Below are 14788 nucleotides of genomic sequence, written 5' to 3' on the forward strand. Positions count from 1 at the left end.
AAACAATGGACTGGTGTCCTCTAATGATTTAAATATCATGTAAATTGGACATATTCTGGGAAGGATTAGTGACAGAATACTTAAAAGGGCAGTATCCAACTGGGATGCTGTATACAGAATCCAGTACATAGAAAAGTAGGGCTACACGGGACCTTAGGAGGTCATCTAGTCCAGTGGTTCTCAAACTTTTCCCTACCGAGATCCATTTACCAAGATCAATGGCTTGTCCCAACTCGCATTCCTCTGGCCCTGCCAGTGCGCGACCCACAGTCCCCCACCCGCCCTGCCCTGCTGCAAGCTTGCATCCGGCCACCTTCCCCCAGTGCTGGCAGACACTTCCCCCCAACACTCATCCCCCCCCACACACACATGCACACACGCATGCTCCCACTGCCTCTCCCACCCCGACAGTCCCCAAACCCTGGCCCTCCAACCCCCCTAGTCCCCATATGCTTACCTTCATCTAGCTGCTGGGGCTGCTCCCACAACCCTACCTGGCTGTGGACTGGCCATGCCCCCAGCAGCCGCTTGCAGGCTGGAACGCTGCAAAAGTGCAGGTTTCCCCTTGCGAGCGGCAGCCTTCCAGCCTACAAGGGGAAACCTGTGCTTTTGAGCATTTTTCTGGCGCAGCCGTGAGACCCTTAGAAATATTCTTGCAACCCATTTTTGGGTCACAACCCACAGTTTGCAAAATGCTGGTCTAGCCCAACCCTGTGCTCAAGGCATTCTGTGCTTAAACCATTCTAGACAAGTGTTTGTCTAACTCAAGGCTATTCAACTTTGGTGTGGCCAGGAGCTGCAGAAGGTGCCAGCAAGTGGCCCATGGGCTGCACACTGTGGAGGTGCCCCTGTACCAGGATCCCTGCCTTCCCTTCTGGGTTGTGCTGGCAACATATGGTCCCCGCCCCCCATTCCCTGCCATACAGGCCACACTGGTGGCACACAGACCCCTGGGCCTTCCCCAGGAGCTGTGGCTGCTGGGGCCCACAGGCCACATGTTAACTTACACATGGGCTGCCAGTTGGGCAGCTTTAGTCTAGGGCCAGATCTGGAGTCGGGGGTTAAGGGGAGCACTTGTACTCCCCTTGATTCCTGGCCCACTGACACCAACTGCCTGTCAGTGACAGCAACATTTAGGCAGTGCTGATGTTCCATCAATCAAGCTGTCCTTTTTTCTGCAAGTCTGCTGTCTCTTAGCTGTTCCTGATGCCAAGGAAGCTCCTATTTCACAGCCCTGCAGACTGTTTTTAACTCATTCCAATGACGTTCTTTCTGTTTTCATTTCAGTCTTAAAATGAATAATACAGCCCTGGGCCCCTAGCATATTAGTAAAGCGTCTAGTTTATTTTTAACTAGAGAAAAATATGTATTGTTTTTGTATGTGGTGATGCATCTCATCATCCTCCACCCCCCTTTTCAAACTTCTGGATTGGGCCATGCCTTGATCTAACCTGTTCTTGAAAATTCGGGGAACATCCCTCACACACAACTACCCAGTAACATAACTAGAGGTGGATAAGCAGGGCACTATCCCCAGGCAATTAGAGGGGGTACCAGAATGGCAGGGTACCCATGCCACAGCTGCAGCAGCCAGGGTGCAGGGAGCTCAATGTTGCAGCAGCAGCCACCAGTGTCAGGTAAGACTTCAGCACCTGGCACATTGCCTTCTGTACTCTCCAGTGCTCAGCACAACCGTTATCCCTCTTCCTCCCATAGCTGTCTGGCATTTCTCCCCAGGTGAAGTAGGGTTTGAAGACACTTGCAAGGATAGGAAGCAGATTGTTAAAATATGTTCAAGAGAGCCAAGGAAGAAGACCATGCCGCCCTGCTACAAAGGCAAGCAAAAGGCCCCACAGGTCTTAGCACTCTTAAATTCCTTCCTAATCCCAAACGTGGCAATTAGTCTGACCCTGGGTGGAGGAGCAAGGCCTTCCAGCCTGGAAGCTCTGGAGGATTTTTTAAGTCCCCAGCGGGAGCATTAGCACTCCCCAGAACTAGTGTTCTGATCACTGCTGCCACCAGTGGAGCAAAGCTCCAGTAGTAATGGGGATTAATTTGGAGCAAAAAGTATAGCACAGGGGTTTCAAACTCACCTGGCCCCATAGTCTGGAAGAATGGCCTAGGGCTGGCCCAGTGCACATGGCTCCGATTCTGGCCGGTCTAGGACTATGCCACACACAGTGCCGGCTCTGGCTTGTCTAGGACTCGCACTATGTTCGTAGATTCATAGATTGTAAGGCCAGAAAGGACCTTAGAAGATCATAGGGTCCAGCCCCCTACACAAAGCAGGAAAGACAACTGAGCGTCAGATGACTGTCTAGTCTCCTCTTGAAGATTTCCAGGGTCGGTGATTGCACCATCTCTGGAGGGAGCTTATTCCACAGTGTGGGCACCCTGACTGTGAAGAAGTTTTTCCTAATGTTAAACCTGAATCAGTCTTCCAGGACTTTGTGGCCATTACTCCTAGTTTTTCCCTCAGGTGCTCTGGTAAACAGTTGCTCACCAAGCCCTTGATGTAGTCGCCTAGTGTAGCGGTAAGCTGCTACCAGCTCCACGCCCCCCTCCCCAGCTCTCCTCTCCCCAGGCTGAAGAGACCCAGATCACTCAGCCCTATCTCATATGGCTTGCCGTGTAAGACTCTGATCTCATGGGTGGCTCTTTTCTTGGACTCTCAAGCCTGTCCATGTCCTATGTGTGGCATGGGTCCCAGACTGACCAGTGTGGCATGTGGGTCAACTCAAGCCCCAAGGGCAGCACCAGGGCCAGATGATGGGGCTCTGCAAGCTGTATCTTTGATACCCCTGGTATAGTGTAAACATATGCTAAAATTAGACACTTTAAAACTGGCTTGCTGCAGCAATACTGAAAGGTAGGCTTACTAATGTTTCAGGTTGACTGAAATGAACGTGGAGTTGGAAGCGATAACTTATAACGCAGCTCCATGAATGACAAGTAAGTTAAGTTCCTTTGCAGTTTGAGCTGATACGATGTTCTTTATGCCCAGTGCTGTGTAGTATATCAGTCCATTGTTAAAGTAGCTGCCATGTTTTACCCTAGAGGTAGATGCATGTCTGCGTGGCAGGTTTTTGCATTGGTGTAAGCTTGCAAAGCACTTTGGAAAGATTTGGGGTGAAAGTGTTCCGTAAATGCAAAATATGATAGACTGAATTACAGTTCTAGGTTGGGAGTGGAGATGGAATATAGACTTGGCCATACGCCTACGTGCTGCAGTGATGGTACATCTGGTATTATCTGCTCAGTGTAAATCATAACTAAAATTGTGCCTACATGCTACACAGGTGGGTGCTTTAGCAACAGCATTTGTTCATCTAAGCAGAATCATGTCTCTGGTAGTGCCTAACACCTGACATTTTGGGGCAACAAAGTTCTCTTCCCTCTCCATTCCAGCAACCCCATAATTCCTGAAGCCTGTATGAGAAGAGATGGGAAATCCTTTCCAACCCATGCAGTGATCAAACTTTATGCATCAAGGCATAAACAGATTATTCTGTTTGAGTCCTTGCAACTACAGAGGGCATTGCTAGCCATACAGTCCTTTTCAATATCTTTTCACAGTATTTATTTTTATTCATTTCCCATGCACTTATTTCCTGTTCTGCTTGTTAGAATTTCTGCTACTAAAACTACAAATTCCGAACAACCCAGCAAAATGACCATAACAATGACAGACCGAAAGAAATAAATGAATGAAGCAAAACCTTTTCACCCCAAAGCAGATTCATTTGACTCAATGGCCTTTTGAGGAAGTTAGTTTTACCATGTGAAATTTGTTTTTATTTTTTTCCCCCAAGGGAGACAAAGGGAAAAGATATTTCCCCTATGCCTTTATTTTCTTAAAATCTAGATTTATCTAGACATAAAACTTCAGCAGAAAAGTAGATGCCACAATGTAATGTAGGTTTATGTAGTGTAGATTAAGGACCTATGCTTTATTGGAAAGAGATGTCGTAATTTGGTTCCACTCAGTAGATTTTAAAAAGAGATGCTAAGCCTTCAAGGGTTAGGTTTTAATTCTGTAATCAGCTGCAACACAGTCGAGGAGGCTCCTCCTCCATTATTCACAACACCTACAACTACCTGCGTAACTCAGGCAGCCTGGCTTGATGGTGAATAGTGTTGTCACTGCCTTGACATTCAGCAAGATACTTGTATCCAACACATGTTATTTTTACATGGGCATTTTTGTTCCTTCAAGGATCAAAGGAAATTAGTCTTAATGTAATATTTCCTTTACATTGACATCGCTTTTTTTTTTTTTTTAGAATATCTAGATGAATAATTTTTAAAGCCCTGGATCAGCTTAATTTCATGTGAATGTTCGCGCTGTTTGAGTCTTTTGTCTCTTACCATAACATCGATGAAAGGTGTGTGGGTTCCTATTTTCTCTGCTGCTTCATAACAGTGCAAATTTTCAGTCTGTCTAAATATAGCATGAAAGCAAACTGGAGGCCAGAAGTTCTCTTCTGCATGTGGTGGAACAGAGAGGATGAGAGGGGAAGTATCAGCCGCTCGGCATGATGTCTCTGCCTTTTTGGGATGAATGAGGCTTGTACAGTTGAGGCTCTACAAAAGGATCAGCTGATGGGTAATACAAGTGCTGGGGTTAGGTTCTCTTCAGCTCCTGTCTATCTACCCTTTGCCAAGGAGAGGATAGCCTCTTTCATTTCCTTCCTTCTTCCTGCTGGCACAGACAGACTGCTCCTTGTTGCTGCTCCTTGGAAATGTAGAGCCGAGTCACCCAAATGCACAGCACATTCCCCTGGCAGCACTGGCATTTTAAGCAGAAGTCTGTCTTTCTGGGTGATTGTTAAGGTGGTCGTTGCTGTCAGGTCCAGGCCAGATGCACACATTTATAGTCAGTTGGTCATTATAGTATTAACTCTTCTGTCCCAGCTTGTGTTTGGAAGAAAAGAGGCACAAGAGACCACTTCTGCCATGTCTGAGACTTGGAACCACACCAGAGGTAAGAGGAACTGCTTTTCTCCCTGCCTCTGACAGCCACACTGCTTGCATGTAAGGAAGCCCTTGTAGAGCCACATCCCACAGAAGCATTAGTACCAAGGCTGGTGGGAGAAGCATGGGATCAGGGGGGAACAGGAGGCTTGGCCAAAGAGAGAAGGCAATGTGAGCATGTCTAAGGATGCTCTGTGTCCAGAGCTTGCATGAACACTGCTTTCTCCAAGTGGCAGCTTTGGGAGGATTTACCTGGATCTATAACCTAAACCACATAATGGTACTCTTAGGCCATAGTTAGCTACATAGTACATTTACAGGATTTGGAACGGTGTCCTCCAGCATGATGTGTTGCTCTGGGCCAGCTGCCTCCAAAACTGGAAGTAGCGTAGCCACCTCTGCATAGCGTTTTGAGTGGGGTAGTTAGCACTGCTAACAGGACTGGTTTAGGACACAGCCTATTTGAAGCAGGATCTATGAGGGCACCCTGGAGTAAGGGATGTGGCTTTAGTGAGGAAGCAGTGTGTCTATGCAGGTAGTTAATGGGGAATCAAAATAGTGCTTTAAAGTCACATCCCATCTTATTCCACACTGACCTCCTGTCCAACCAGCCCTTAGACTCAGTTCTTTTGAAAATATAGCTCTAAGCTCTCCATTGATTGGCATCTTGCGTGGTCAGCAATATCTGTGCAAAGTGGACATAAATACTACTCATTGGAGTGGGGAACGTTCAACAGAAACTTTGCATTTTATTTTATCTGGGTGTAAATGGGGTGTAAAGTAGTGGAGGCTCCTGAAAACTTAGAACTCTTCCTTGACCTGCAAATTTATTTGCAGATGAGATTAGCCCTAATTTATTTTCTTGTTTCTAAGGGATGCTTATCCAGCATTGACAACTCTTGTGGCCATGTCATGAAATACATGATATTTGGGGCTTATTAAATCCCCAGCTCCTGGAGTCAAGACATTGTGTTGTGTCAGGGTTCATGTTACTTTGATGAAGAATTTAGATTATGGATTGTATAGGATGGTTTGGATAGAGGTGATCCTGTCTCAAGCAGGGGTTTGGACTAGATGACCTCTGGAGGTCCCTTCCAGCCCAACTTCTCTAGGATTACTATGATTACACAAAACTCAGTTTTCATTTGATAAAAGTAGATTTCCAGCTCTCAGGGTTGCAGAGAAGAGCTTGAGGCAAATGCACCCTATAGATTCAGAAGATGAATACAAATCCAAAAGACTTATTTTTTGTTCCAACTCATGATTTTGAGGGAGGACAGGCTTTGAATGGGAGCAATCTTCAAACGAGCAGGGTTAGCCCTACTGCTCAGCACAGAAAATGCAAATAACCAATGCATCTTTTGCAAATAAAATCACAGGGCACTTATACACATGCGCGGGGGGTGAGAGTGGTGGTGCTTTAATTAGAGCGGGTCTGAGAGTCACTCTTTAAAACACTGCAGCGTCTTGTGTATCAGTGTCCCCGTGCTTCAGAATGATAGTTGGGGTGCTTGAACTAAAGCTCATTTGACGAGCTTTAAATGAAGGGCCCCCATCACCATTTGGAAGTGTGGGGACCCTGATACATGAGATGCGGAGGCTGCTGGAGTGTGGTAATTACCGTGCTTCAGCAGACTCAATTAATTGAGTCTTCTCTGATGCTCTGAAATTCAGAGCAGCCTCCGTGTTTGCATACAGGCACCCATAGAGAAACGATGCTGGAAGTACCCTCCAGAAGTCGCATCTAGTCCAACCCCTTGCCTGAGAAAGGATCCCCACAATCCAAACCAGCCCATACAGCCCATAATCTAAACTTTACATAAGACTACCCTCAACCCGCACACAACACTGATCTAACACCCTAACCTGCCGCCGGTAAAGCAAGGGGACCACGGCAGCCAATGCCCAGCTTCGACAAAATGTTGTCAAGAGGTCCCTGGCGAAGGGCCACATCCTTGCTGCAGTGTAAGGCAAGCCTTCCCCTCACCCCCACAGTTGGTACCAGTCTGACTGTGGGATAAAATTTCTCCCTGACCCCAAATATGATGATCAGTCTGACCCTGAGCCAGGGCCAGGCACAGACATGGGTAAACCAAACGGCCACCTGGGGCCTAGACAGCAGCGGTGGCCTTGTTGGGGCCCTGGGCAAGAGAGGCATTTGGGGCCCCGTTGGGGGCTTAATTTTGACAATTTATAAGCCAGACATCTGTTGCAACATTTTGCCCCCCCCCCCAAAGCAAGGGGATCATTTGGGGCCCCTTAGAGGCTCAATTTTGATGACTTATAAGTCAGTCGGACATCTTGCAAGATTTTGGGGCCCCCTGAAGTGTGGGAGCCGTCACAGAGGACATTCTGGTTTTCTGCTCCGCTATCCTCTGCTCCCTGCCGACTTCCTGCCCTGGGGCGGGGGGCTGGACTCGATGATCCTCCGGGGCCCCTTCCAGCCCAAATACCTACGAAACCCGGAGCCTTTATGTCCCCTATTTAGAAAAAAAAAACCCCAGAGGACATAAAATATTTAAGAGAAAAAAATATTTTTCCTCTTTATTCAAGAGAGGACATAAAGGTGTCCGGTTTTGTCTGGACAGAGGACAGCCGCACTGCCCTCTACGACGGGCACCCTAGGCGGCCCGGTTTGCCACAGAGGGGTCCCCGGACACAACTGTTATCATATTTTCTATCATCATTTTGCTCACGATTATTATCATAATTTCTGAGGCGACACTAGAGGTTCGCGAGGGGCCAGGGCTGGGTGGGGTGGGGTGGGGGACACCCCAGTGCCCAGCACGGGGTGCGTCGGAGGGAGGCTGAGAGCCCCCCGCAGACACGCAGCAGAGGGGGCTGGGGCATGCCCGGCGCGCATCCCGCATCCCTGCGGCGGGAGGAGGAGGAGGAGGAGGAGGAGGACGGGGAGGGAGGGGCCCGGCCCGGCCCCGCCGGCTGCCGCACGGCTTTTAAGCGGCAGGGAGGAGCGCGCCGCCCTGCCTTGGGCTCGGGCAGGCGGGGCGGGCGCGGCCGGAGGACGAGGCGCCGGCCCATGGCCCCCGGGCAGCAGTGAGCAGCCCCAGCCCGGAGCAGGAGCCGCGCGGTGCAGCCATGTCCGAGCCGGAGAGCGGCCCCGCAGGTGAGGCAGTGCCCCGGCCCCTGGGGCGAGGGATGGAGGGGCTGGTTTGTTTCGCAGCCCCAGGCATTGGGTGCAGCAGAGGGCAGAGAAAACCCTTTTTTTTTTTTTTTTTTTTACCCCCCTCCCCCCCCAATAAAACTCTTGCCAAAGAGGGGCAAGGCTGGGCTGGGCTGGGGGAGTATCAGCCAGGGGCCTCCTGGGACCCGCCGCCTCCGTCCAGGCGCAGAAAAAAAGTCAGGGAGCATCCATTTTGGAAAGTCTGGGGGAAAAAGAAGAAGAAGAAGAAATCCCTCGAGTCGTCAAGTTGACTGGCTGCGCTTTGCACGAGCGGTGGCGGCCGGCCTCTCCCCCCGGTCAGACCCGCGGGGGTTTGTGCAGGCGAGGTCGTTTTCGGGCTGCCTCTGCGGCATCCTTCGTCAGCGACGGTTTTCCCGAAAACCGAGTGGCATCAGAAAGGTGGATTTGCCCTTGTGTGAGACGACGGGAGGTTACGCTGCTTTTTAAATTTTTTTTTGCCTTCATGCACAGTGTGTTTCAAGTCTGGTGGCTTGTGATTTTGTTTTCTTCAATAACATACTGCTAGGAAGAAGCTGTGCAGGAAGGCGTCTGCTGGAAGAGAGGCTATACCATGAAGCAAAAGCCCAGGTTGTCATAGCACAAATACTAATGTCCTTTCTGGTCTTTCAGGCAGCGAGCAATAAATAAAGGTGTCTGGGGGGAGCTGTGTGTCGTAGCAGCGTGAAGGCTGCAGAAATGCAGTGCGCGTACCAAAAACGTTGCATACGTTGCTCATCATCTTTATGGCTACATGTAGCGCAGCACTGCGGTATGTGCAGCCAGCTGGGACGAACCAGCCTCATTTTATTCCTAGAGGGAAGCTGTTGTGTGAAAGCCTCTATTAATGCTGCTATAAGGAAATGCAAGCTATTGGCTCATATTTGAGCGTCACTGATTCAGCAGATGGGGTTTCCTTTAGAGCCGACCGTCAGGTCAGCTTTTCGGCTGAGTGTACGGTGCACGGACCAGGCTCTGCGTTGTACTACGCCGAGGCAGCCTTAGGCAGTAGCTTCCTTCCAGCTTGCTGGGCTCAGAGGAGCTGATCTACGTAGAGGCATTGGGGTGGGACGTGTCTGGTGTAACAGCTCCTGGGCTGCCACCCTCCTTGCGCCAGTGAAAGGGTGTGGCCAGGATACTCTGACGCCGTGGCTTGCTGCAGCAGCAGCTGGCTTGGCCCCTTGTGGCCAGCCCGCACATCTTGGAACAGCCTTTGTGCTGCTCAGCTTTGTGCCGGGGGACAGGACTGTTGTCTCAGCTGCGGACGGTCTGGTCCCCTAGGTGTAGGCAGTAGGATTTGATTTCATTCCATTCTAGAGCAGTGTCATTTTAATTCAAGTTCGGGTCATGCATTTAAAAAGTCTTCTACATCACTTGATCTTTTTCTGTTGCTTCTGTTTTGTGTGTGTATCATCTGACCTGTCAGAAGGTCATCTTACCCACATCATTTTCAGCACGTTCCTCTTATCTCTGCATTCCTTTAATGGCTTGGCACTCCTGCTGCATTATGTTCAAGCTTCTTGTCCTTTCCACCAAGAGTTTGCCAAGTCCTCTTCTGACCCTGCACCAGATTTAATGTTTACCAGCTCCCTGTGTACTACCAAGCCTCTTAACAACCTATTTCTCCCCCTTCCCTCTTAGCCCACTCTCCCTCCTATGCACCAAACTACCATCCTCTTATTAAAATCAACCCTCAACACACAGCTCTGCAGAGGCTTTCAGAATAACCATTGTCACCTCATTATTGCAGCGGCATCCATGGTAGCATCATGGAAAAGGAAGGCTGGAAGGAACCTCAGGTGGTCATGTAGCAGGATCATCCCTGTCTAGACTATACTATATGACTGTTTACCCAACCTGTTCTTAATACGTTAGGAAAACACCCTTATGCACAACTCCCAGGCATGATGCCTGAAACATCAGAAACACTCCTTTAACTTGCCACAGCTAAAATAGGGTAACAAGGACGGTGTCAATGTCCTGCCACTGTAAGAACAGGTAGTCGTTTGTTAAATTATGTTCAAGCGATCTAAAGAAGAGGACCATGCACCTTCCAGCCATAGGTTAAAATAACTTCACAATCCCAAATGCGGCATCTGTGCCTACATTGTGTGTGTACAGGGTAAGGAGAATCCTCCCTGACGCTACTTGGACTGCAGTGGAAGTGCAGGAGGCATGAATTCAGATCAGTAGTTTTGTTTCCAAAACCAGCATTGGACTAACTCCAGCTATGGGATTTCTACCGTTGACTTCAGTGAGAAGTAGTGGTTCTGTCCCAAACTGTATGTCCTTCAGGAGCCATGACTATGGATGTTTTGACAGGGCTGAGTTGATATTCAATAAATAGTAATGGAAGTAAAGTAGTTTAAGGATGCTGTATTTGATTAGAAGAGCAATGAGCTTAATGAAGCATGCACCAGCAACGTTGTGGGGAAGCTGTTGGCTGTGGGGTTTTTTTATGTCTTATTTAATTTAACAATTGCTGTGCATCTTTTGGTAAGTACCTTGTGGCCCTCTGTATTTAACAAAGTTTTGGTCCATCCATGGGTGATTTTTGTTGTCTTGCTTGTTTGGCGCTCGTCACTTTTCCACGTGAAAGTTTTGCTACGGTAAAAAAGTGTTGGAAGTAATTGGAAAGAATCTAAATCACTGATGAACACTCAAGCTCAAATTCATCAAGTCAAGGGCGTAAAGGTGTTGCGTGGCATTAGTAATGAGAGGATGGTAAGGCTGACAAATATACAAGCTCTAACCCTGAACTGTACACGATACAGCTGCTTTGTATGACCACAGTCGTGGGCCCTAAGTAGTGGGGTCATGACTTTGGAGAACATTAAGTCTTATAAAGCTTCTGTGAGACTCCTGTGAGTGGTGTAGGGGTGTCCATGCTCCCTACTTGTCACCACCTCACATAAACCTGCGGGTCCTCCAAGCTTCCCTACCCCGTGATAGGGGACCAGAGCAGTTTCAGGGTGAAAAGGGATACCATGGGTATCTTTGGTGTTTGCATTTCTCAATATGCCTAGCAGTCTTCTTCCACAGTTGAGTTTCTCACTGAAAGAGTCTGTTCCCATAAACTCTATTCACAAGAGTAAATCTTACTTGGACAAACAATCCAGTTGAAGCAAGTGGAATTATTCATCCAGTTCTATAGACACTCAGGAGAAGAATCAACAATCAGTCTCATGCTTTGGTCAGAAAGGATCTATACACAACCCGAGTGGCACATAATATAGTAAATATGGCATCCTTTCTGTGGTAGTGAGTATCATAGCATTATACATAAATGTATATATCAACAGAAGTTTTAATTATGCTATAAGATCCCTTTATAACAGAGAAGGCAATAGTTTAGAATTAGGTTGGCCACTGTGAACTGGTTGAATGGATAATGCAACAGGAAATTCCTCCACAGTTTGGTTCAGAGGGATTTTAAAAAAAAATGTTATGAGCAAAAAGTAAAACGCTGTCAGTTCTAAAAAAAGTAGGCAGTAAAATACTCCTTTTCTCCCTTTACAAAAATGACTCTAACCAGATGAAAGAGAGTCCTCAGCATAGAAAGCCTTTTGTCTGTGTCTGCCAAGTGCCATTATTTAGGACTATGTAAGGTTGGGTCAAGGACATCTGAGCATTGCTTTTTGAAGTTATTGAGTCCTGGCCTCCAATGCCAGGCACCCCGTGTACTATTGTGGTCTGATAGTAGTGATAGCCACTTTATACTCAGTGGCTCAGACCTTTGGCCTTGCAGTAGCTGATTGCACTCCTGTGGTGGCTCAAGGCAGCTCAAAAGCCCATCTGAATGGCAAGTAGAGAAGTCATCCTGCCACCTCCCCTTCTGGCAGACAAGGTTCTTTGGGTAAACATGATATCTTTTATTAGGTCAGCTAAGTAGTGGAAAAATTGTTCTTTGCAAGCTTTTGGGTACAAACACCCTTCTTCAGGCAGAGGGAGAGTCTACAGTTGTATTGTGCTCTCCTGGATAAGATAGAAGCCAGATAGTTGGTCTAATAAAAGATCTCACATCTACCCAAAGAACCTTGTCTACCTGTGTCCTTAGACCAAAATAGTTACAACCAACACTTCCCCTTTTGGTTATCCACACAGGAGGGTATAGCTGGGGATGGGGGAGGTAGTTGACTGTATACTCCAACAATCCTTGGCTTTCCAATCAGCTCCTCTGAGCCTCTGGAAATAACTTCAGGCAGCTACGGCATTGCGATAAACTCATATTCATCTCAGTGTCGCAGTTGACTCAAAGATGAATATGAGTCGACAGTGTCATGCATTAGCAGGTACATCACAAACAGGTCTAAGGAGGTGAGACTTCTCTCTGTGTGGCATTGGTGAGGCTGCAGGTAGAGTACTGCATCCAGTTCTGGGCGCCGCACTTCCGGAGGGATGTGGATAACCTTGAGAGGGTTCATGGGAGGGGGGCTCTCATATGGTTAGGGGCCTGCAGGAAAGTTCCTACGAGGAGTGATTGAGAGACCTGGATCTCTTCAGCCTCTGTAAGACAAGGCTAAGAGGGGATCTGGTGGCTGTCTACAAATGTGTTGGGGGGAGAGGAGGGTGGGTAGCAAGAAATAGGAGATACCTGTTTACCAAGGTGCCCTTTGGATTAACTAGAAACAATAGTCACAAACTGGCAGAGAGCAGCTTCAGATTAGACATTAGGAAGAACTTCTTTATGGTAAGGGCTGCCAGAATCTGGAATGGGCTTCCAGGGGAGGTGGTGCTCTGCCTCACCTTGGAGGTTTTTAAGAGGAGACTGGAAAACACCTGGCTGGGTCATCTGACCCCAGTGCTCTTTCCTGCCCAGAGGCAGGGGATCAGACTCGATGATCTTCCAAGATCCCTTCTGAACCTAAAAATCTATTAAATCTATGAAATTATACCAGGGACCAGACCAGTTTCTTGAAGTTTCCAGGATCCAAGGGCCACAAATGTGACTTGGACTATTGAGCTTGCTGTCTCCTCAGCAGTAAACATATTTTAGCTGCTGTAGAAGTTATGACACACTTTGCACAGGTGAAAATTACTATGTGCAGAGGGTAAGGCAGTGACGAATCAAGACCAAGCGTCTTACAAAATTGTATCAGGTCTAGAATTTGGCTAAAGTTTCCTATGCTGCAGGGATGCGGGTTCACCAAGTACTTTAACTGCAGCTAAGTTTAACTATTCCATTCTTATTTCTGTACAGAAATTTTTGCACATTTTTGCCTTGTTTAGTGACTAAAAGGAACGAAAGGTATAATAACCTTCTTTTTTTTGCTGATGTAAGAATCGTAAGATGTCCAGTCTGTATACTATTCAATGGAGCAAGAAAAATATGCAGTAATACTTTGAAACCCCAGATGGAACTTGTTAAACGCACAAAGTATTATCTCATTTGTTTCCTGCCAGACAGTTATGCCAGGGGAAACCTCAGATGGCCAAGAAGTCAACTACAAGGGCCTTTAGAGCTGCTGGAACAGTACAAAATTTGTGTATTTGGGGTAAGGTTCTAATACATAACATGTTATACTGGATATTTTACAAGTTCCTAGTAGTCACTTTGCTCAGTAAACTACACTTCTGCCTTTGTGTGGTACATCACTAAGTCTTCGCAATACGTGATGAGGGGATGTTTGCAAAACACCTCTCCAACACTTCCCAGTGTTTTAGTCTTCAAAATCCTTCTTTTGGGCTCACCTGTTTCTTTTTGTCAAGGAAGAACTGGAAGTCTACCCTGCCAGAGCATTGTTTGTGGAGCGAGGACATTTGACAGTCACACAAGATGCTGCCTACCTCTCTTCGTCCCAGCAGGGGATAGCATGCAACCTGTGCCATGCTCCAAGCCTTTTGGTAGATCTGGGGGAGAATCCTGATTCCCGCACACCCATTGTGTTATCACTAGACTGCATTGCACAGATTACCTTGACTTCAAGACAACACACTGTACAGTTTACACAAAGCTACTGAAAACACCTTACTCAGAGCTCTCTTTAAGAGCGAGTCCTTGCCAGTTAAAAGACTTTTGCCTATCCCTACTATACCTTCCAGAAGTAATTTCCTACAGAGCCTGGTCTCAGCTCCTAATGAGTTGTTTTGTATATCTTGGTGATTTTTAAAGTTACGTCTAAAATTGCTAGATGGACCTTTAACTGATGCAGAGTTCTGATGGGCAGCCAGAAGTGTGGCTGCTTAGTTGAAACTAAGGATGTCTTTACTGCACCCACCAAGTCCCACACTTCTCTGTGCTCAGACAGCCCTCTCCTGCCATCAGCTGCCCTTCTTGCAGAAGTGTTCTTGGGGCAGGAGTGGTAGAGGCCTCCTGCTGTTCCCTCCCACTAAAGAAACCAGCCTGAGGATATCCATTGCAACCCACAGTCTTCTGGGAACATCATGCCTTTCCTTTGGAGTAGGGGGTACACCCCCTGCCTTTTCCTTCTCTCCCTTGTGGCCTTCTCCCAGCTTCCCGTGCCATCGAGGAATGGGCAAGGGGGGATTCTTTAGCAGCTTATGTCTCCCAGAATGCACCTGGCTCGCCTTACTGATGCATTGTCACATGATCCTATGCATCTACATCCTCCATTTCTCCCCTCCACGCTTCCCGGCCAATTTGATGGAGACCTGGGAAAATGCAGAGCATTGGGT

At 47.7% G+C, this 14788-nt stretch overlaps 1 protein-coding gene across 2 annotated transcripts in view; it reads left to right on the top strand.

The window, feature by feature from the left end:
* Positions 1–7905: 7905 nt before the first annotated feature.
* HSPA12A (heat shock protein family A (Hsp70) member 12A) overlaps positions 7906–14788 on the top strand; it is an 81558-nt gene continuing 74675 nt past the window's right edge. For both annotated transcript variants that reach the window (XM_090057820.1, XM_090057821.1), the window contains exon 1: positions 7906–8098. In XM_090057820.1, coding sequence (XP_089913946.1) covers positions 8071–8098 — 28 coding nt within the window. In that variant the 5' untranslated portion in view covers positions 7906–8070. The remainder of the gene's footprint in view (positions 8099–14788) is intronic.

This window comes from Crocodylus siamensis, chromosome 7, assembly GCF_052110815.1.
Source record: "Crocodylus siamensis isolate JL-2025a chromosome 7, ASM5211081v1, whole genome shotgun sequence".
NCBI lineage: Eukaryota > Metazoa > Chordata > Crocodylia > Crocodylidae > Crocodylus > Crocodylus siamensis.